Below are 22,177 nucleotides of genomic sequence, written 5' to 3'. Positions count from 1 at the left end.
TTTCAAGGAGCTATTTGAAGCAGCAAATGGGGTCCTTTTTCCTCTACCTAACACTTTAATGACTTAAGTAAATCAGAAAGCCATTTACACCATTCTCAATTATCCAAGAATCTGCTGGGCTCTTTATTTCCTGTTCCCTTCCTCTGGCTTGCAGCCATTTCACTGCTCAGGAACATCTCCAGAATCGGGGCCAGGGAAGGAGAAAAGAGATGAAATTAATTCAGTCGATTTGGCTTCTCATTAGCAACTCTAATAAAAGGTTTGATAAGTGAGGTGGTCACAACTCACGGTTAAAATGAGGGTTCCAGGACTCTTGATAATTTCATTTAAATAAACCTGCCTTCAGAGAAACACTATTTGCCTGCAATATACTTTAATAGATTTGATGCTTGCTATTTTTATGAAAGTCTGAACTTGTAATAGTGGACATTTTCCTCTCCTCACTTTAATTTGCACTTTAGGGGGGAAAACCCCATAAAAACTTAAGAACAATGCCCTTCAATGTGAAGAACCATATGGTCAGTGGAGCAGTAGGCTCACAAAGCAAAGATTCTTGAGAGAAAGGAAGCTGTCTGGCCCCTAGCATGCTCTCAAGAGAAATTTTAGCAGGGCAGCAACCTTCCAAGGGAGCACGCCTTGGCCATACATCCCCTACTGGAAGGATTTGCTAAAAAGGATTTGACGGCTTGACAAAAACCAGGTCTTCACAAACAATATTTCCCTGTTTCAGTAGGCCCTCACAGACCTTCATCCCTTTGGGAAGTGCAAAGACAAAATGGTACAATCCCAAGGTGTTCACAGCAATGTGTTATCAGTCTTGTTAGCAAACAGACAAAAATACTCTGAAGAGCAACAGAGCAAAAGCCAATTTTCTCTTACTTGAAGATGACGATAGCTCCCCGACATGGAGGGCAGGCCAGGAGAAAGATCTGCAATTGAAGAAGAATTAAGAATGGTTAGCAAGAAAAAATGCCAGACAGAGTGAGACAATGTTACTTTAACAATAACAAAAAATAACCAAAACTCTAACACAATAATGTAATATAAAAATTTTTAAAGGCAACAGGTACATGTTTGTGCTTGCATGCATGCATGCGTGTGTGTGTGTGTGTGTGTGCACACATGAGAAAGGGAGAAGGAGGGTGAGAAGACTCAATATTTCAATGCTTCAGTTTCAATACGACACAAGTAGTCAGTCTTAAATTTAACCCAGGGCAGGTAAAAATAGATTCTGAGCATGGAACACGCACACACCATGCCATCTGGTTTGCCTCCCAGGGGAGAAGGTGGGTTTATCAATACTCAACATTGCCAAATTTAGCAAATAAAAATACAGGATGCCCAGTTACATTCGAATTGCAGATAAACAATGAATAGTTTTAGTATAAATATGTCCTGTATTTATTTTAGCTGGCAACCCTATCAAACTGCCACCCGCAGGTTCCAAGCCTCCCTTTGATTGATTCTTTTGTTTCTAAGCATGTCTAGGTGGTTTTACTCTTCCATTCTCCTCCCAGGTAAAACCAAACAAAAAGAACCTTGTCCTAACAGACAAATCAGTTCCCTGATACCTGGTGTGACATGGGCCCAGATTACAGCCTTTGGAAACCTGCAGCTGTGGCAGTTTGACCTTCCCCCATGCAGTGGTGCTCAAACATCAAGAGGAACAAAAAAGTCCTATGCAGAGCTTGTAAAACATACAAATTCCTGGGTTCCCCCATTAAGAATTCTGATTCCCCAAGTATGGGACTCCAGGAATCCTCATGTTTCACAAATGTCCCAGGAGATTCAATCACTCCTGGTAGCCTGAGATGCTGAATTTTTGCCCTTGGACTGAACTACTACAGGAGTCAAAAACATTCAGCAGAACTGAGGATTGACAAAGGAATGAAACTCATGTTTGTAGAGTTTCTTCACCTGTAGTGACTTAATGGTTTGGTTTAGAAATCGTTGACATGTGTCCCTGTATTGTTGAGAGCTCTTATTAATATAGGATATCTGCATTATGGACTTGTTGGCTTTATCACTTGTATGTTCTTTAGTATGTGGTTCTTCTGTTCTCTCGGAGTCCATATTTAGAAGAAAAGGGTATTATAAGAAAAATCACTATAAGGAAAGACACCTGCATGAATCCCTGCCAATAAGAAGAGGAAGAAGAATGAAAATGAGAAAGGGTCTTAAAAAGAACACAGTCAGGAGTCCATCACCTGCATGATACCTCATCAAAGGAAATATCTGTCAAGAATGTGCCTTTTCCCTTGATCAATTTCATTAAACATACAAAGCCGATGATAATTACAGGTCCACAATCTTTTGTTGGCAATCCCAAAATCCAAAAAGCTCTAAAAACTGAAAGTTTGTTTTCTTCAAAGCTAATGTTACAGCAAAATACGACTTGAATTGAGGTGAGGCTACTTATAGACTTTATTTCTTCCACTTACGGTGAATATTCATATGTTTCCCATAAAAATAATAATGTATTTAATTGCGGGGTACTGCCTCAAACCCCACTGGGAGTGTATGTAAAAGACTCTACATGCACTGTACGGCCTCTCTGAAATCCAAAAAAAATCTGATTTCTGAAATATATCTGATCTTAATGGTTTTGGATAAGGATTACAGACTTGAAATTTCAATTATCCAAACATCGACTTATCCCCACTCCCCATCCCACCCCTCAGGAGCAGTCCAAGAAATAAACAAAGCTAATATTTTTTACCCTTGATCCAGCAGTAAAGTTACTCACCTTAGGTAAGGGACCAAGTTGGAGGCTGCACATAGTTACCCAGCATCAGGCCCATCAAAGGCTACACTCAGAAGCTACAGTACACAGAGAAGAGGAAGGGGCCCCAACCACCTTAGAAAGGTCCTCAATACTTCTGGAGTCACCAGAGTCATGCCAGCAGCCTTCCTGAGCTTCTGGAATACCCAAGACACTTCCAACATGCTAAACAGAGATGTAAAAATGCAACACTGGGCACCACAGTTAAATCTTACTTTTCTATACCCACAGACAAGAGGAGGTAAGCAGATTTTCGGGGACAAATTTCCCTTATAAGTCCATTTGACTGGTTCTGATCCACAATTTCCCTAGGCTAGAAGCCCAGAAAACTACTAAAGAGAACAAGCCTCCAGTTTCAACCCAGTTGGTTGTCCTGTTATCCTCCATCAGTCATGGTTCTAACTTTAGTCGTTTCATCTTTTCTGTCTTGCCTATTTCTATCATCAGCATAGCAGCATAGAAGGTATCTTTTTTTTTTTTTTTTTTTTTTTTGAGAAAGTCTCACTCTGTTATCCAGGCTGGAGTGCAGTGGTGCAATCATAGCTCACTGTACCCTCCAACTCCTGGGCTGAAGCAATTCTCTTACCTCAGCCTCTCAAGTAGCTGGGACTACAGGTGTGCACCACCATACCTGGCTAATTTTTTTGTTTTTTATTTTTATTTTTATTTTTTTGTGGAGACAGAGTCTCACTATGTTGCCCTGGCTGGTCTCGAACTCCCGTCCTCAAGCAATCCTCCTGCCTCAGCCTACCAAAGTGCTGGGATTACAGGTTTATCACTGTGCCTGGCCTCTAGGGTCCTTTTTCAAATCTGCTGACTTGATATAACTAAATGTATCTGATTGAAAGATTATTTATTACATTACATTCCACCTCCTATGATGGTACACAGTTATCTGGGGATTCCTGATTATTCATATTGCATTTCCAGAAACCTCGTGGCCTCCTTTAGCAACTTCTCAGATTTCTGATACTGAACCTCTTCACCCTGTCATGCTAGAGTCACATTCATATTCAACATTAGCCAACAGAGCCACATGGAACTAACATTTTAATTCAGAGGTGCAAGGGCCCCCAGCCTTGGTCTGAATATCCTTGCTTTCTTCTTTGCTTGGCTTCCAACTGCCTGAAAATTTTGGTGGCATGCATTTTTAGACTAGGAGGTGAAAAGCTAAACTATCACTTTGGCTGCAAATAGAATAGGAAGAGATGAGACTTAGAAGTTCAAACAAGGATGGTACAAAGATGAGAATATATCTGAGCATACCCCAGTACCAACTTGGCACTTTGCATTCATGCTGACATCTGCCCAGCTCAGCACCTGAAACAAAAGGCATGAGCAGGTAGCATATAGAGAAGTGCTACAGAGCACTTCCACTTTCCCATCACCTGGGAGGCAGGCAGAACCATGTTATTAAATCCCATTTCAGAGATGAGGAAACTGAGGGGAAAAGGTTCTGACAAGCTTTCTGATGAGAGCCCAGGTCCCCTAACTCCCAGTTCAATGCACTTTCTACTTCACACCTGACACATACCAGGGCTCATGAGAGCTCCTTTTCTTTAGACTCTAGCCCTGGCCCTTGACCACATGGCACACAGGGAGTCACCCCAACAGCCCCACACCTGTGCCATCAGCCAGCTCATAAGATCTACTCTCTACAGTGTGAGACATCTCAAAACACAAACTCAACTGGACAGCAAATTGCATTTATATAGATGAGTTTCAGAGTCCCAAAGACAGGTTCATTATAGCTCCCACCTGCCTCATCCCCAGGTCTGGTGGGCACTTGCAATCCTTATAAAACTGAGGTCTTTTTTGGCTGGTTTTCCCAGAAAAAATCCACGGTTCCATTCAAAACCACACACTCTCTCAGCTTCCTCAGGAAAGATCCCTGTACTAACCTTTAGTTCTTTCCTAAGCATCCAATCTAGGCATCAGCTGTTATCCCAGTTCATCCTCTACCAGCGAACCTCTCTGGTTCCAGGTTCCCACCTTCTCTACCGAACGTCTCAGCCAACACCTGGCCTGCTTCCCATTCCTGTTCCCCCAGTCATATCAGCCCCAAGTTCACTGCCACCATTGTTCAGCCTCCCATCCACTTCTGCTCCACCCCAGTGTTACATTCAACAATCCTCATTTTCATAGCACTTAAAGAAGATAGCTTTTGTACACTGGAGCAAGTGTTAGTACTATGAGAAATGTAATTGGGAAGGAGGGCCAGTGACCACAGGCCATCCTAAATGAGAGGCTAGCCAGGGTAAGCAATGAAGGGATATGGGCAAACTAAATGAAAGGGAAACAGAGTGAGAGAGGTACAGGAGAGTGGTGTTTGGCCTAGCACACAATCTCCCCAAGCTCCAGTTCTCCTGTCAGCACCTCCTGTGATGGCACATAGCTATCTGGGGATCGCTGAGGCCAAGTGCTTATGACTGTTACCCACCATAAGGAAGATTAACTCTCTGGGCTGCCCAAAGTTGGTCCTATGACTCCATCTACTTCATACCCTTGGGCCCTCATCATCTCTTTCAGGACCACTGCAATAATTTCCTTACTGGTCTCCTGCCTCCAGGCACACTGCTACAAGAGGGATCTATCTAAAATGCCCCTCTGATCTGCCATTTTAAATCCTTCCATGGCTTGCCACTACCTACCAAAAAAGCTCAAGGTTCTTCGGATGGCGGACAAGGCCTTCTTTGCTCTGGATCCTACCTACCTCTCCAGCATGACAGCCTTGTGCGTTATGTCAAGCTGTACCCTGAACATATTTGTGTCAATTACTACACTTCTACTATCTCATTTTCCAATACCTTCATTTTATTCAATTATATGGATATGCAATAATTTACTCAACCAATATCCTCTGGTTGCACATGTAAATTACATCTAAATTTTCAGTTCCTTTACTATTTCCTTAGCCCACATTGATAGAAGACAGTCTAGATCTTCAAAGGGAATATCCATTTGAAGGCTTTTGACCCATAATGCTAAACTGCCCTCCAGAAAAATTATTTAAATTGCTATTCCCTCCAGCAATATACAAGGATCTGTTTTCTGCTGCAACCTGACAAACAGGTCATTATCATTTGGTAATTATCACGTGTTTAACAGGCAAAACACACACACACACACAATTTGCACGCCTCAGATTACCAGAAATGTTAAACTATTTTCTAACAGGTATATTGGCCAGCCATATTTCTTCTTTTGGGATGTGACCATCTGTGCACTTTGACTGTTTTTCAGCTGGTGTGTTCTTTTCAACTGAGTTGTAAAGAGCTATTTATATATTAATGACAGCAAATATAGACTGAAATTTATTGCAAAAAATTTTCCCAGGCTGTCATTGTTGCAGCTCTGTTTATGATAGGTTTTTATTTATGGAAGCTTTTTAAATCTTTATGTAATCAGATGTATTTGTCATTCCCTTTATGGCTTCTGTCTTTGATATCACGCTTTGAAAATCTTTTATAACAGTGGGATTACAGAGTCACCTATTGTTTTAATATTTTCATAATTTTATTTTTTAAATTTAAATCTCTAACATCAAGAAATTGTGCCTTTGCTAATCCTATTCCCTCTTCCAGATGGTTTTTCCAACTTTCCTCTTGTGGCTCTTATCTACCCTTCAAATGCAAAATTAAACTATTTTCTCCAGGAAAGCTTCCCTTACACTCCACGGTTAAACGCCCATTCTGGTGATTTCATTATCTCCCTTGATTTGCCTATTTCTGAGATTTTACTATTTTTGTCAGTCTAAGGAGTTTATAAAGAAGCTTCCCTCAAGAATTTGAATAAAAGGGAAATAAGAGTGCCTACTAAGTTAAGCGTTAAAATCCCAGACTTGAAAGACCAGATTGTAACCTGCTTGAAATATACCCAAAGAAAGAATGGGGTTGACCAACCACTGAGGTATAAAATAACGAGAGTTGCAAACATGTATTTGGTAATGTCCACAACCAAGCAGTGTCTATATCCAAGCCCATAAATATCATGTTTTCTAGTCCCATTGGCAAATTCATCCCTACTAAGAAGATGGAAGGAGGACAGTTAGCATTGCCAAGTGGTTAAGAATACAGGCTTTAGAGTTAAGACAAACTTGGATCCACATGGTGGCTCTGCCACTCACCAGCACTCTGGCCTTGGGCAAGAGATTAGAGGAATTTTCATCTGTAAAATAGAGACAAAAATAGTATCTATGTCTCACAAGGTTTAGGAGAGGACAAAATGAAACAAAGCAAGAAAAGCATTTGGCACAATGCCTAGCACATAGCTAGCACTCAATACATAATAGCTATAATTATCCTGATTTCAATAGAAAATTCATCCCTACTATGAGCCAATTCAGCAACAAATCATATTAAATTTTCAATTCCTCTAACTTCACTTGTTTTAATTCCATGTTTGCAATAACAACATTCTGACATATTACTCAGCTTCCCTTGTCCAGCTGCCTACAGAGAATACTTAACCCTTTAGGCTCAGTTCCCTTATCTGTCAAGTGAGGATTACAATAGTATTATTTCATAGGGTAACTGTAAAATTTAAATGCTTGAGGTACCTAGTTCAAATGCCTGGCACACTGTAGGGAATAAAATAAGCATGAGCTATTGATAGCATCGTCCTTATTGGATGCCCAAATTGTATAATCTCAATGGAATCATGAAAAAACATCAGATAAACCCAAATCAGGGGCATTCTACAGAGTAAAGTGAACAGTACTCTTCAAAATAGTCAAGGTTGTGAAAGGCAAAGACTAAGGAACTACCACAGATTAGAGAAGACTAAAGAGAGATCATATCTAAATGCAATTAAGGATCCTAAATAGATCCTGCAACAGAAAAGGGACATTTGTGAAAAAAACTGGTAAAACCCAAATAAAGACTGTAGTTAAGTTCATATTGCATTGTATAAATGCTAATTTTTCAGTTTCAATAATTTTACCATAGTTATGTAAAATGTTAACATTAGGGGAAGCTGGGTGAAGGATATACAGGAATTCTCTGTAATATCTTTACAACTCTTCTGTAAGTCAAAAGTCATTTCAAAATAATACAAAATTTTAAAAGGTACTATAATCTAATCCATTAGCCTCTCTTCACACCTCAGAGTTACCCCTGATCCCCCACCTTTCTCAGCCCCACATGTATTCAGTCCCCAAATCCTGTCTTGTCACTTAGACCTTTTCTTTTTCTTTTCTTTTTTTTTTTTTTTCAGACAGAGTCTTGGTTTGTCACCCAGTCTGGAGTGCATTGGTGTGATCATGGCTCACTGCAGCCTCAAACTCCTAGGTTCAAGCAATCCTCTCACCTCAGCCTCCTGAGTAGTTAGGACTACAGGCATGTGCCACCACACCTAGCAATTATTATTTTTTATTTTTTGTACATATGGGGTCTCATTTTGTTACCCAGATTGGTCTCAAACTCCTGGCTTCAAGTGATCCTCCCACCTCAGCCTCCCAAAGCACTAAGATTACTAGTGTGAGCCACTGCACCCAGCCCAATCTTTTCAATACATCTGAAATCCACCCTCACTATCTTTTCCTAGTTTGGTCCCTATCATTTTCTTAAACTACTACAGCAGTTTCCTATCTGATCTCCAAGTATCCAGTGTTTTTCCTTCATCACTCTAATTCACGGGTGTCCAATCTTTTGGCTTCCCTGAGCCACACTGGAAGAAGAAGAATTGTCTTGGTCTACACATAAAATACACTAACACTAATGATAGCTGATGAGCTTTTTAAAATAATTGCAAAAAAATCTCATAATGTTTTAAGAAAATTTATGAATTTGTGTTGGGCTGCATTCAAAGCTGTCTTGGGCTACATGCAGTCCACAGGCTGGACAAGCTTGCTCTAATTTTATATAGTATTGTCAGGTTCCTATTCTTAAAATAGCATTCTGATCCTGTTACACTCCTCCTTGAAAGTTTTAAATGACAGATTCATCACAGTACGTATCAGAATCCCAGCTGACATTTTTTTTTTTGTAGAAACTGACACGCTGATTTTAAAATTCATATGGAAATGCAAGGGACCCCAAACAGCCAAACCAACCTTGAAAAGAAAAAGTGGGAGGACTTACACAGCCTGATTTCAACTTATGGCAAAGCAACAGTAACAAAGACAGTGTGGTACTAACCTAAGGAAAGACACAGAGACCAACAGAATAGAATTGAGAGTACTGAAATAAATCCTCAGAAGTGATTTTTGACTAAGGTATCAAGACCATCCAATGGTAGAAAGAACAGTCTCTTCAACAAATGATGCTGGGACAACTGGTTATCCACAGGCAAAAGAATTAAGTTGGACCCCTACCTCATAACCCATATACAAAAATTCACTCAAAATCAAAGACCTAACTGTAAGAGCAAAAACTATAAAACTTGTAAAAGAAAGCATAGGGATACATGTCATGACCTAGGATTTGGTAACGGACTCTAAGATGTAACCAAAAGCACAAGCAACAAAAGAAAAAATAAATATACTGTACTTCACCAAAATTAAAATATTTCATGCTTCAAATGACACTATTAAGAAAGTGAAAAGACATCCCAGACTGGGCATGGTGGCTCACACCTGTAATCCCAGCACTTTGGGAGGCCGAGGCAGGCAGATCACTTGAGGTCAGGAGTTTGAGACCAGCCTGGCCCACACAGCAAAACTCTGTCTCTACTAAAAATTTAAAAAAAAAAAAAATTAGCCAGGCGTTGTGGCACATCACATGCCTGTAATCCCAGCTACTTGGGATTACTTCTCCTGCTGAGGCAGGAGAAGTGCTTGAACCAGGGAGGCAGAGGTTGCAGTGAGCTGAGATCACACCACTGCACACTCCAGCCTGGGCATCAGAGGGAGACTCTGTCTCAAAAAAAAAAAAAAAAAAAAAAGAAAGGGGAGGGGAGGGGAGGGGACCCAAAGAATGGGAGAAAAAATCTGCAAATCATGTATCTAATAGGAGTCTAGTATTCAGAATAAATAGCTCTTAAGACTCAACAATAATAAAGAAAATTAACAGATGAACAACTCAGTGAAATCAGGAAAACAATGTATGATCAAAATGAAAAGTTAAATAAAAAGATAGAAACTGTAAACAACAGCCAAACAAATTCTGGAGCTGAGGAATACAATGACTCAACTAAAAACAGGAGATTTATCAAGCAGAAGAAAGAACCAGCAAATTTGAAGAACAGTTATTTAAAATTACCTCATCAGAAGAGAAAAAGAAAAAAAAGGATGAAAAGGAATAAAGAACCTTAGAGGGTCAAAAATACACAATGGGGGAAAAGATGCTTGCTTGAACAAATGATGTTGGGGTAACTGGATATCCACACGCAAAGTAATGAAATCAGACTCTTATCTTACACCACACACAAAAACCAACTCAAAATGGGCTTAAGACTTAAATGTAACATCTGAAACCATAAAACTCCTAGAAGAAAACATAGGAAAAACTTTTTGAAATTGGTCTTGGCAATGATTTTTTGAATATGACATCAAAAGCACGTGCAAGAAAAGTAAAAAACAAACAAACAAAAACAATTAGGACTACATCAACCTAAAAAGCTATATAGCAAATATTTGCAAACCACAAATTTGATGTCAATATTTAAAATATGTAAAGAACTCATAAACTCAATAGCAGAAATACAAATAACCCAATTTTAAAATGGGCAAAAGATCTGAATAGACATTTTTCCAAAGAAGGCATACATATGGACAACAGGTATATGAAAAGGTGCTCAACATCACTAATCATTGGGGATATGCAAATGAAAACCACAGTGAGATCTCATGTCACCCTTGTCAGAATGGCTATTATAAAAAATGCAAAAGATGGCAATATTGGGAAGGGTGTGGAGAAAACAGAACCCTGGAAAACTGCTGATGGAGATCAATAGAGCCATTATCAAAAATAGTATAGTTTCCAAAAAAAAAAAAAAAAAAAGACCTATTCTATGACACAGCAATCCCACTTCTGGAATACTTATCCAACAGTTGAAATCAAGATCTCAAAGGGATATCTGCACTCCTATATTCCTTGCACCATTATTCACAATAGCAAAGATATAGAAACAAGATAAATGTTCATCGATGGATGCATGAATAAAGAAAATGTGGTATATTATCCAGCCTTTAAAAAGAAGGATATCCTATCATTCACAGTAACACAAAAGGACCCAAAGGACATTATGTTAAGTGAAATGAGCCAGAAAGAAAAATATCTTATGATGTCACATAAATATGAAATGTAAATTAGTCTAACTCATAGAAGCTGAGTATAAAATGATGGTTAGCTGGGGCTGGTGCTGGGAAAGTAAGATGTTAGTCAAAAAGTACAAAGTTTTAGTTTTCCAGGACAAGTAAGTCCTGGATATCTAATGTACAGCATGGCGACTATAGGTGAAAATACTGTACTGTATACTTAAAATTTGCTATAAGAATAGATCCTAAGTATTTCCAACACACACACACACGCATACACACATAAATGATAACTCTATGATGTAATGCATGTGTTATCTTGATTGTGGTGATTTCCATATATATATATATAATCATTAAGTTGAAAACCTTAAATATATACATTAAAAATAGCTAAAGTATTAAAAAAAACTCAACAATAAAAAGACAAATAACCTTGAACAGACATCTCTCCAAAGAAAACACACGGGTACTCAACATGCACATGAAAAGATGTTCAACATCATTAGTCATCAGGGAAATGCAAATCAAATCCACAATGAGATGACACTTCATACCCACTAGCATGGCCAAAATATAAAAGGCAAACACAAGTGTGCATGAGGATGTGGAGAAATTGGAACCCTTTTATACTGTTGGTAGGGATGTAAAATGATGCTGCCATTTTAGAGAAACAGTCTGGCAGCTCCTTGAGAGGTTAAACATAGAGTTATCGTATGACTCAGCAATTCCACTCCTATACCTGAGGGAAATGAAAACCTATGTCCAAGGGAAATAAAAACCTATGTGCACCTGAAAACTTACAGATGTTCACAGAAGTATTATCTGTAATAGCCAAAAGGCAGAAACAACCCAAATGCTCACCAACAGACAAATGGATACATAAAATGTGGCATATCCTTAAAATGGAATATTAATTGGCCATAAAAATAAGTGAAGTACTGATACATGCTAAACACAGATGAATCTCGAAAACATACTAAGTGAAAGAAGCCAGTGGAAAAAGGTCACATATTATAATTACTCAATTTCTATGAAATGTCCAGAATAGATAAAATCTATAGAAACAGAAAGTAGATTAACCATTGCTTAGGGCTGGTGAGTGGGGGAAAGGTAGGGAGGGGGGTGAGCTAAATCGTATGGAGTTATTTTTTGGATGATGAAAATGTTCTAAATTTGACTGTGGTGGTGGCTGCACATATATGTGAATATACTAAAAACATTCAATTGTACACTTTAAATGAATGAATTATATGGTATATGATTATAACCCAATAAAGCTGTTTAAAAAACAAACTTTGGATAGCTCCTTATTGCTTGATAAATAAAAGTCCAAATTCCTTAATTGGGCATTCAACTCCCTCCCCTCCTGCATCATCATTTGACCCCCGACCAGCATCATTGCTCACTACTCCCTTTTACATGCTTTTCTATCCAACCAAGATGAATTATGCACCATTACCCATATATCCCTTGTGGTCTCCCATCTGTCTTTCTTCTCGCTATTCCTTCCCCCTGAGATTCTCTCCACCTGACTCATCTTCACATGTTAATATTCTACTTCTTTCACAAAGCCCAGTTCAAATGCTCCCTCCTATGCAAACCCCTCCCTGTTCTTCAACCCTCACATAGTAGGCACTTAAAAAACTATTTACTGAAAGAACGAAGGTACATAGTTCTCCTATATGATGGCTCTCATTTACAGAGAAGATAATTCTCCCAAAGCCACAACTTTACTTCTTTCTTCCTTTCCTGGTCACAGCAGCAGCTCACTGCTTCAGCCCCCTTACCCTGAGGACAATCCCAAACTGGTACCTTGATGAAGAAAGTACTGACATTACATTATGCCAGGGCCGCCGAGTACAGTTGTGTAGGTTGTGCACTGCACAACCCTAGTGGCGCCATTCAATTATAGTCTATGTGAATGGCACCCTCTCCTAGGGTTGTGCAGTGCATAGCCATTCGTGGCGGCCCTGCTTGGAAACATTCCTAGTGTTTGAGAACAAAGCCAAAAAGAACACTCAATGAGAGAATCACTATGTTGTCGCTGAGAAGTAGGCAACTCAAAAATCTTGTCAAGAAAAAAGAAATTCAAGAGAATAGCATGGTCATAGCACACAAACAGCATTTGCATGGAATTGAAAACAGGAACATCCAAGAGAAAAATTGTTACTGATGTTTCTCCAGCAGTGGAGAGAGAACAGGACACACATTCTGGTCACACTACAAAGCTATGACAGACATGCAAAAAGGTACAGTTTTCCATGGACTACCAAAGCCTATATGGTCTCGCTCATGAGACTTTTCAACTCCATTAGGTTCTGATTTTAGGTTATAAAACAATCCCTGTTTAATTTGGCTTCAGGTACCTTGATATCAGAAAGGGCTGATACACACAAGTGTTCTCATCTCTATAAAGGTCTCTCTCTCATCATCAATCGACTTATCAGCCTGGTGATTTATTAAGAAGTGTTTTGTAATGTTGGGGAGTGTGACCCAATCCACTAGAAACCAACAGCCCTGGGTAAGCTGATAAAAATTAGGCTTTGAACCTACAAACCAAGTTGCAGAGTTAGGACCCGTGTCAACTCCACCAAGGCACAGACACCCTCAAGCTCAGTCAGAGCAGCCGGCCAACTAGCTGGCCAAGTCAAAACTGCAGCCAGTAATTCAGGGCACACCAAAATGGAGAGCCATAAAGGACTGGACATATTGGTAGTGACAACAGGTGAGCTGGTGGTAGAGCTCAAGGGTGCCAGATGTTGGGTTTGTTTCTTCTTTTTGTTCCCCACTCCAGTTCAGTTCAGCCTCCCACTTTCATATTTGCTCCACCTGGAATATTTCATTCCACTTCTTCTGTCTCCTCTAGAGATTTCCTGGATAAGTCACAAAAATTAAGCATTCTTTTTCTGAACTCCATTGGTATTTGCTGGTACTTATACACTAATCACTTATTAGTCTCATACTGTTGTTAGTAACAACAATAATAGCAGTAGTTATTCCTTACTGAGTGCTTACTAGGTGCCTGGCACTACAGTCAATGTCTTACACGTATTAGTTCATATATTCTTCATAGCAATCCTATTATGTAAGAGATTATTATTTTCCTCCTGTTTGCATACAAGGAAACTGAGCTACAGAAAGGTTAAATAAATTGCCTAAGGTTGCACAACTAATAAGTGAGTCAAAGAGTCAGGCCTGGAACCCAAAACTATCTGATTCCAGAGGTCATGTTTGTTGCCAATACTACCTTTTGTCTCCACCATAAGATAATTTGTCTTTTCTGGAGTTCCCTCTGCCTCCACTCCACATAGTGCCTAACACACCATCGGACATATAAAAGTCCTCCAGAACACATGCGCACATCTGCCTCTGCTCCCTGTCCAGAGCCCAGCCCAGGACATAAGCTGGAAGAGAAGGGAAGACGGTGTAGTTAGCATGAAGGGGCTTGACCTTTCAGGGAGCCACAGGAGTCCTCCTCCTCTGACCCATTTAAGAGAGGATCATGCTGCTCTTTGACCTCAATCCCAGAAAAATATGTAGAACAGGATGACCTGGTTACCTTGAAACTCGTCAAGAAAACTCTGAAGTAACAGAGCCTAGGCCAACCCATGGGAGGGATGGATGGTATCCAGTTCCCTGAAGCAAGAGGACCAATTGTGTCAGAGTCAAAGCCACATGGGACAGCTAATGTTTGCAGTGCTCCACCACCAATGAACTCTATGGCCAAAGTTGGGGTTTTTATGATGGTGGGGGAGAGGTGTATTTTTTTTAAAAGAAAGTATTTTTTACACCTCCTTAAGCCTCAGTTTTCTCATTGTTTAAAACAGAAATAAGAATACCTACCATTTGCAGTGCTTCTAAGGCATAAAATGAGAATGTAATAAAAGCACCTATTTCCTGGTGCCTACATCAGTTTGTTCTTCCTGAGGTTCTGAGCACACAGTGATGCAGGACATAATTCCTGTCTGCAAGAAGCTCACAGTCTGGCTAGCAAAGGTCTTCTACGGCACCCTGTCAACCAAAATTAAAGCTGGTTGGTGAGTTATCCTAACTCTCAGCAAGACATTTTATCAAAGGAAAATTTTGGTGGCAAAGAAGGTAAGAGCTGTTGGCAAGAGTAAAGATTGTGGGTTATATCTTTGCTTCCCTATCTTTGCTGCAAATCTCCCATCCACACCTTTGTATTAAAAAATTGGGAAAGGGGACTCCATTAATCACTGTTTTAAAAAATGATGCATGTAGGCCAGGCATGGTGGCTCACGCCTGTAATCCCAGCACTTTGGGAGGCCAAGGTGGGCAGATCATGAGGTGAAAAGATCAAGACCATCCTGGCCAACATGGTGAAACCCCGTCTCTACTAAAAATACAAAAAAATTAGCTGGGCATGGTGGTGCATGCCTGTAGCCCCACCTACTCGGGAGGCTGAGGCAGGAGAATCGCTTGAACCTGGGAGGCGGAAGGTGCAGTCAGCCAAGATGGCGCCACTGCACTCCAGCCTATGCGACAGAGCAAGACTCCATCTCAAAAAAAAAAAAAAAAAAAAAAAAGATGCGTGTAAATGCTGTTCTTTTCCTTCACAAACATATCACCATTTCTCATTTATATTTAGCTATGTTTTCATTAAATGTTGATCTTCCCTGCTGACCATAAGCTTCTGGAGAGCAGGAGCTGCGTGATGGTCCTCACTGTAGGTCCAGAACTTAACACAGTGCCTGGAACATATGAGATGCTCATCAGGTACTTGCTGAATGAATAAATGAAACAAGATGTCTCCATACAATATGGATAGACTTGGTTACCTAAGCAAAAGCCATTTTAGAATATTCAAGCCTTGTTTATGCATGTAGTAATTCTCAAGATTTCCAAGAATCTGGTAATGGCAGTTTGTTTCTGGGGAGAAGAACTAGTGGATCAGGGGTCAGAGGTTGGAGGGAATCATATATGCTATTCTATTCCTTTAAAATTGTATGAATTTTTAAATAACAACCAAACATAAATATACCAGATATAATGGATTTGCTCTATTTGAAGCCCAAAGAAACAAACAAAACCCAAGCCTTTCCATAGGAAAGCAAAATCTTGGAGGGAAGCGGAAGGAGATTGTGCCCTTGTGTGACTAAAATCCTAAGAATCAGGGGTCCTTAAGAATGAGGTTGATTTATATGTACTAACATAGACTGATGGCTAAGATATTAAGGAAAAAAAAATACAAACATTGTTGAATGATCCCATTTTTAGAATAAAAATATAAAATGTTTAGCATATGCAGAGATAAAAATCAGAAGGAAAAACATGCTTACAATGGATATGTCTGGGAGACCGACTTCTAGGGGACTTTTGTTTGCTATGTGTCATATTCCTATAATGTTCCGGGCTTGAATCATGAACATCTGTTGCTTTTATGTTAGGAAAATACTATTAAAAGGCAATTTCACTAAAAATATAAGTATGGTGCCTAACTCTGCTAACCACCTGGGGCATGAGAAGGGAGTCAGCTGGAAGCTGAGGCAGGTTTGAAAACCTGGAATGCGCTGTCCAAACCACACTGGGAATGAAGCTGCTGTTCCTCCATACAGATAACCCTTCTTCAAGCAACTGGAAAGATTTCTTTTAATCCTCAAGCCACTGTTACAGCCCAGAAGCCAAGCCAGCTGAATAATTGGATTTTCTTTCTTTCTTTCTTTCTTTTTTTGAAAGAAAGTTACCTCTCTGGTATGCAACAATAATGACAGGGGGGTCACAATAAGCCTCTTTAAATTCTTAAGCTTTAGTGCTTCTCTGTTCTAGGCAGGTAAAACTAAGGTACAGAAAAGTTGATTCTATTTCCTTCACCTGGCTCAAACAGCCAGAACCAAGTTGTTTGGCTTTGCTGTAAAACCCAGCAGTTCTAAATACTGAATGCACATTAGACTCACGTAGGCAGTTTATAGTTTCATAAAAGAAAAAAAAATTCCTGGGGCCTACTCCTCAAGATCCCTACTCAACTGGTTGGGCCTGGGGCCTGGGCATCAGTATTTTAAAGTGCTCCAGCTGATTTCAATGTACAGCCGGGTTTACAAGTCACTGTTCTACCCACTGCTTAATATCCCAGTAACCTTAGAGAAAGGGACCTTAGTCACCATTTTAAAAAATCTTCTTTACACTGTATATTCCCCTCAAAGGAAGGCAAGCCGAAGAAGCCTGTAACCAAGACAACAAGCTGGGAGCACAAAGAGATAGGTCTTCTGTGATTTGAAACCAAAGGAAGCAGAAGAGAAAAAGTAGAAATCTGAAAGCAGGTACTGAAAAATGGAAAGAAACTAGATAACAAAGACATCCTGTCTGAGAAAGTTCCCAAATGTTAGCACGTCAAACTTCTGTTCCACCTCCCAAACTAGGCACCTTGATACAGATGCCCTAATGGCTGAAAGCAACCCTGAATTAGCAATTAAACCCTTAAAAACTTGCTTTCTTCTTAATGGAACTTCTGGGGGAAAATCAGAATGTCTGCTTTTGTGGAGGTAACAAACCAATTTTTTTTCTTCCAAGCCCACTCTCTCCTCCCCACATATGTACCTGACCCAATTGCAAAGCAGGATGACAATGAAACATGAATTCCTCATGTGCTTGGATTTTCAAAAAGGGTTCTTCCTCCGTATGTGCTCTGACCCTGGAGCTTGGGTTTTGTTCCCAACCAGGGAAGCACTGAGATGGATAAAAGGGCTGGGGACGCTGCAAATTGAAAGCCACAGAGTTGGCCTTTTGTTCTCTTTTCTCAGGCAAGGGCTATTCTATAAAGCAGACATCAAAGGGAAAATTCAGCCTAAGATGAGCTGAAATTGGACAAAATATGATGAGGCATAAATGAAAAAAGAGAAAGAAAAAAGGAAAAAGGGCCTTTCTGTACCAGAAGAGGCTCTTTTCTGAAAACTCCCTCAAATTACAGCACTTTCCACATTTGGTTCACTCCAGGAAGGGTTGTATCGTACCTAGCACCAAAACGTGTTTTGCCACATTATGAGGAGAAATTAAGACACATGCAAATGGCCCAGAGTTTGGTGGTTTGGCAGTCACAAGGAGGAAAGAAATGTGTGACTCCAATAAGAGTCCCTCTATACTCATTTGGTTCCCTCGGCCCAGAAAGACAAAGGGGAGTTTATTCAGAGTGACATAAAAGAAGGGTCGCACAAGCAAATCAGTGACGGGGCAAAGCATTGATGGTTTGAAGGAAGACATGCATTATCTTTTCTTAACGGTGTTCAATGAATTTCCTTTATTATTCATTACATTGGCCAACCAGCCTCTAAGGACTTTGGGCAGCCCAATGGAAGGCTCTCAAAGGCCTTTGAGTTTAGCTTTTGGGCTTACGATGGTTTTAATTAGCCACTTGCCACCTGTTTTCTTCACCACAGGGAGAAAAAAAGCCATCCTGATGTGGGACTCCTGAAGTGTGTCCTACTGAAAGCCAAGTGGAGAACTGAGGAATGTCATCCTCTCCACCCAGTCATGTACCTACCACAAAAATCCAACCCTCAGTCCCAAGCTTACACATGGAAAAGCACTGCTTTCCCTCTTCTCCAGGGGTCTACAGATATTTCCTCCTTGCATGTCATCAGATGGGTCTTCCTCCTAAATGCCTCTGAACTTTACTAAGATGATCCATTAGGCCAGGGGTCCCCAACCCCCAGACCACAGAATGGTACCAATCTATGGCCTGTTAGGAACCAAGCCACACAGCAGGAAGTGAGTGCCAGATGAGTGAGCATCATCGCCTGAGCTCCACCTCCTGTCAGATCAGTGACAGCATTATATTCTCATAGGAGCATGAGAGGGATCTAGGCTGCATGCTTTGGATATAGGTTGCATGCTCCTTATGAGAATCTAATGCCTAATAATCTGAAGTGGAACAGTTTCATCCTGAAACCATCCTCCCCCACCCCCCACCTCAGTCCATGGAAAAATTATCTTTCACAATACCTGTCCCTGGTGCCAAAAAGGTTAGAGACTGCCGCATTAGGCCGTATGCCCTTTAATCCAGTCTTATGAAAGATTCCATTCTATTCTGAGCAGCAGAAACCCCCAAGAGTCACAATGAGAAGGCAAACAATATTAGGCAACAGGTATTTAAGGTACAATGCAATTTTTAATAGCTGAGGCAGGGCCCCAAATCAAATGATCTAAAGGCCCTTATATCTCTATAAGAACTACATAAAACTACTTCTAATAACAATAATAACAACAACATTTATCAAACCACATGCTTATCAATTAAATGGTAAATGGTATAGAAAACTCTAAATGGTATTTTTAACACACTAGCAGAGTGATTTTAGCAAATCGCATAATCAAGAAATACCCACTGGGTATTCAGTTATGTTCTACACTCTGTACAGATGTGGAATCCCAGAATAATGAACAGCCATCTGTTATGTCTAAATTCCGTAAGCAGCGCCATGGGTAAGCTGTACTCCCCTAGCTCCTCCTCTCCAGGCCCAGCAAAAATGATCCAAATCTAAATTACAGAAGGTATGTTCTGCATTACTTCACTCTCCTATTTCCCTCTATATATCACCAGTAGTGACCCTGATCAAATGATTTGAGACTGCTACAAATAACCCCCAGGGTAAGTTATTCCAATGCATTCAGACTTTATTTACAGAAATGTATACCTCTGGAAGAAAATACCATTGCCTGGAAGTCAGAAGGCCTAAGTTCTAATTCCAAAACAGCTGCTATGGACTTGGAAAAAAAAAAAAAACTTGGCCCCTCTAAATCTCAGGGTCCACATCTGTAAAAGAGGGTGGGAACCCCTGGACAAGATCATTCATTTACCGGCCATATCATTATTAAGAACCTACTACTTGCCAGGCACTATGCTAAGTGCTGGGCATACTACAGTGAGTAACACAGACATGGTCTTTGTTTCTGTGGAGTATTCAGTCTGGCAGAAGGGAAGATAAATGACATAAAGCATACAAATCACTCTATAATAAAAGCGATGATCAGAGCTTTGAGAGCTGTAACACAAAATACCAGTGAGAAGGGATAGGCAAGAGGAGAAGGCTCCAGGCAGAGGGAAGAGCATAGCTAAAGGCTTAAATGACCCAGAGGTTACAAAGATGCATTCAGGGAACTTAAAGTAGTTCCTTTTGCCTGGATAGTATAGAGTGCCAGAGGAAACATGGTAAGAAATGATACTGGAGAGATGAGCAGAAAGGTCAGCTCACACAAAGCCTAGGAGACCTAGAAAAGGAGTTTGAATTGTTCCCTCCAACAATAAATCCCTATGATGCTGCTCAGAGAATGAAGCTGGGATGTATGCCTAGGATCACAGGTCTGAACCCTGAGGCTTTTCCCCATCAAAAATATTTTTAGGCATTCTGGTAAGGGGCTGGTGGGGTTGGACTTCTACTCTACTTCACATTAAATAGGCTTTTGCCAGCTGGTCTGGGAACCTGAACCACAAGAAGAATATTGTGTCCTTGGGAAAATGCAATCTGAATTCTAAATAGACTTCCAAAGAAACTTTTGCAACAAAATCCATTCAGCACTTGTTGGGGAATGTCTGGAAAGCAATGAAACACAGGACCCTGCTTTACTCCATAGAGACAGTTTTTGAAAAAAGACTCAACACTATAATCAGACCAGAGACTATATAGCCAGACTCTTAAACACAATATCCTCATTTTGATTAGTAGGGTTATATTTAGGTACAACCATTGAATGGCATTATGCAGTACCTATTAGATATTTAAATTACCACGAAACCCCAAATATGTTAGTGATGACTAGCTATTTTCACTCTAAAGAAAGACAATGCAGAAATGGAGAAGGTGGTCTCTTTAGAAGGAAACACGGATGCAAGCCAAGTCTGTAACTTAAACACAATCTTCCTGTGTCTCTGCCCAATCAACTCTTAATTATTCAGGCATTAATTCAACAAATGTTTGAGTGTTAAGTGTCATCTAATTTAGCATGCTGGCATCTCTATTTTTCTTCACTTTCCTTTCAGTAGACAGCCTTTAACTATCTGCACTTTGAAAAATACCTTCTGACACCTGGAATGCCCCACTTTCCTCTCCCCACCCACTCACTTGCTCTACAAATAGTGAGTGAAAGAGAAGTGTTGATAATTTCCCAGAGCTACCCTCCAAATCCCCTCAGGCCATTTTACAGAGTAGCCTTTCTCAAAGTTGAGAGCACATAAATATCACCTGGAGGTGGGTGAGTTAAAATTCATATTTCCAAGCCAAGCCAATTCTGTCTCCCACTCCAATATATGGACTCAATAGTTCTGGGATAGGGCCCAGGAATTAGCATATTTCCTTCAATGGATTCAAGGTGGAAGGAATCAGCATTTTTAAAAAGCACACATGGTGACTCTGATGCAAGTGGGTCAAGAACCATACTTTGAGAAATGCTATTGTGGATATTTTGGCTAGCTGAGTCCCAAATCCTGAACGAAGAATGGTTGCTAGTGGCCCAACATTAAACTCAGCCAACAAGAAAGCTGGGTGGCACCGACAAAAAGGGGGTACAATAGATGGGAGAGGAAACTAACAGCCTAGTCAATTGCCCCCAACTCTATTTTAGTTTTTTAAAAGATCCCATATTTTGACTTAAATCAAGCAAATGGCATTGCTGTTCCAGCAATCTCCTAGTGACACCAGAAGAGAAACTCAAACAGGCAGTATTTATTAACAGAAAGAAGGTATAAAAGTAGAAGAAACAATGTTAATTTGCTTGGCCCCATCCCACCTTTTTTCAGCCTCCTTACCTCTCCTGCTAGTTGTTTCCATTTCTGTGACTGGATGCTGCTGTGGCAGGGAAGAGAGGCCAAGGTGGGGCAGTCTTCTATCATTCACATTAATGCTTTCCTCTATTACATGAATAATCAAGAGTTGACTGGAAAGAGGAATAAGCAAAAGGCAAATACTCTACTGAGAGGTTAAATAGGATAAAGAAGGCCCCCTGTTGGTTGAGAGCTGTGAAGTGATAAATGAACAGTCAGGATCCCTGCCTCTTTTCATTCTCACCGTTTGCCAGGAACACGGATTCAAAGCCCATAACGTCAGCACTGAGCTTGACAGAAATAATCAGGTATCTGTGTTTTTCCACTGTTCCCCGTAATACCTAGAATAGTCTTCAGCACTTCATGTCAGCCTTAAATGTAAACCAACTGTTGTTGACTCAACCCAGAAGTCGATTGTAAAGGT

At 40.2% G+C, this 22,177-nt stretch overlaps 1 protein-coding gene across 10 annotated transcripts in view; it reads right to left on the bottom strand.

Moving 5' to 3' along the window:
• Positions 1–22,177, bottom strand: part of TMEM164 (transmembrane protein 164) — a 193,319-nt gene that overhangs the window by 128,086 nt on the left and 43,056 nt on the right. For 8 of the 10 annotated variants that reach the window (XM_008975536.5, XM_008975533.6, XM_008975529.5 and 5 more), the window contains one exon: positions 880–929. The exons of 1 other annotated variant lie outside the window; for it this stretch is intronic. In XM_008975536.5, the coding sequence (XP_008973784.1) occupies positions 880–929 (50 nt within the window). Of the gene's footprint in view, positions 1–879; positions 930–21,738; positions 21,867–22,177 lie in introns of all 10 variants that reach the window. One more of the 10 variants, XM_055106137.2, reaches the window with a different exon arrangement.

The sequence above is a fragment of the Pan paniscus genome, chromosome X, assembly GCF_029289425.2.
Source record: "Pan paniscus chromosome X, NHGRI_mPanPan1-v2.0_pri, whole genome shotgun sequence".
NCBI lineage: Eukaryota > Metazoa > Chordata > Mammalia > Primates > Hominidae > Pan > Pan paniscus.
Note: the sequence above shows the minus strand (reverse complement) of the source record. Positions and strands in the feature narration are given on the sequence as shown.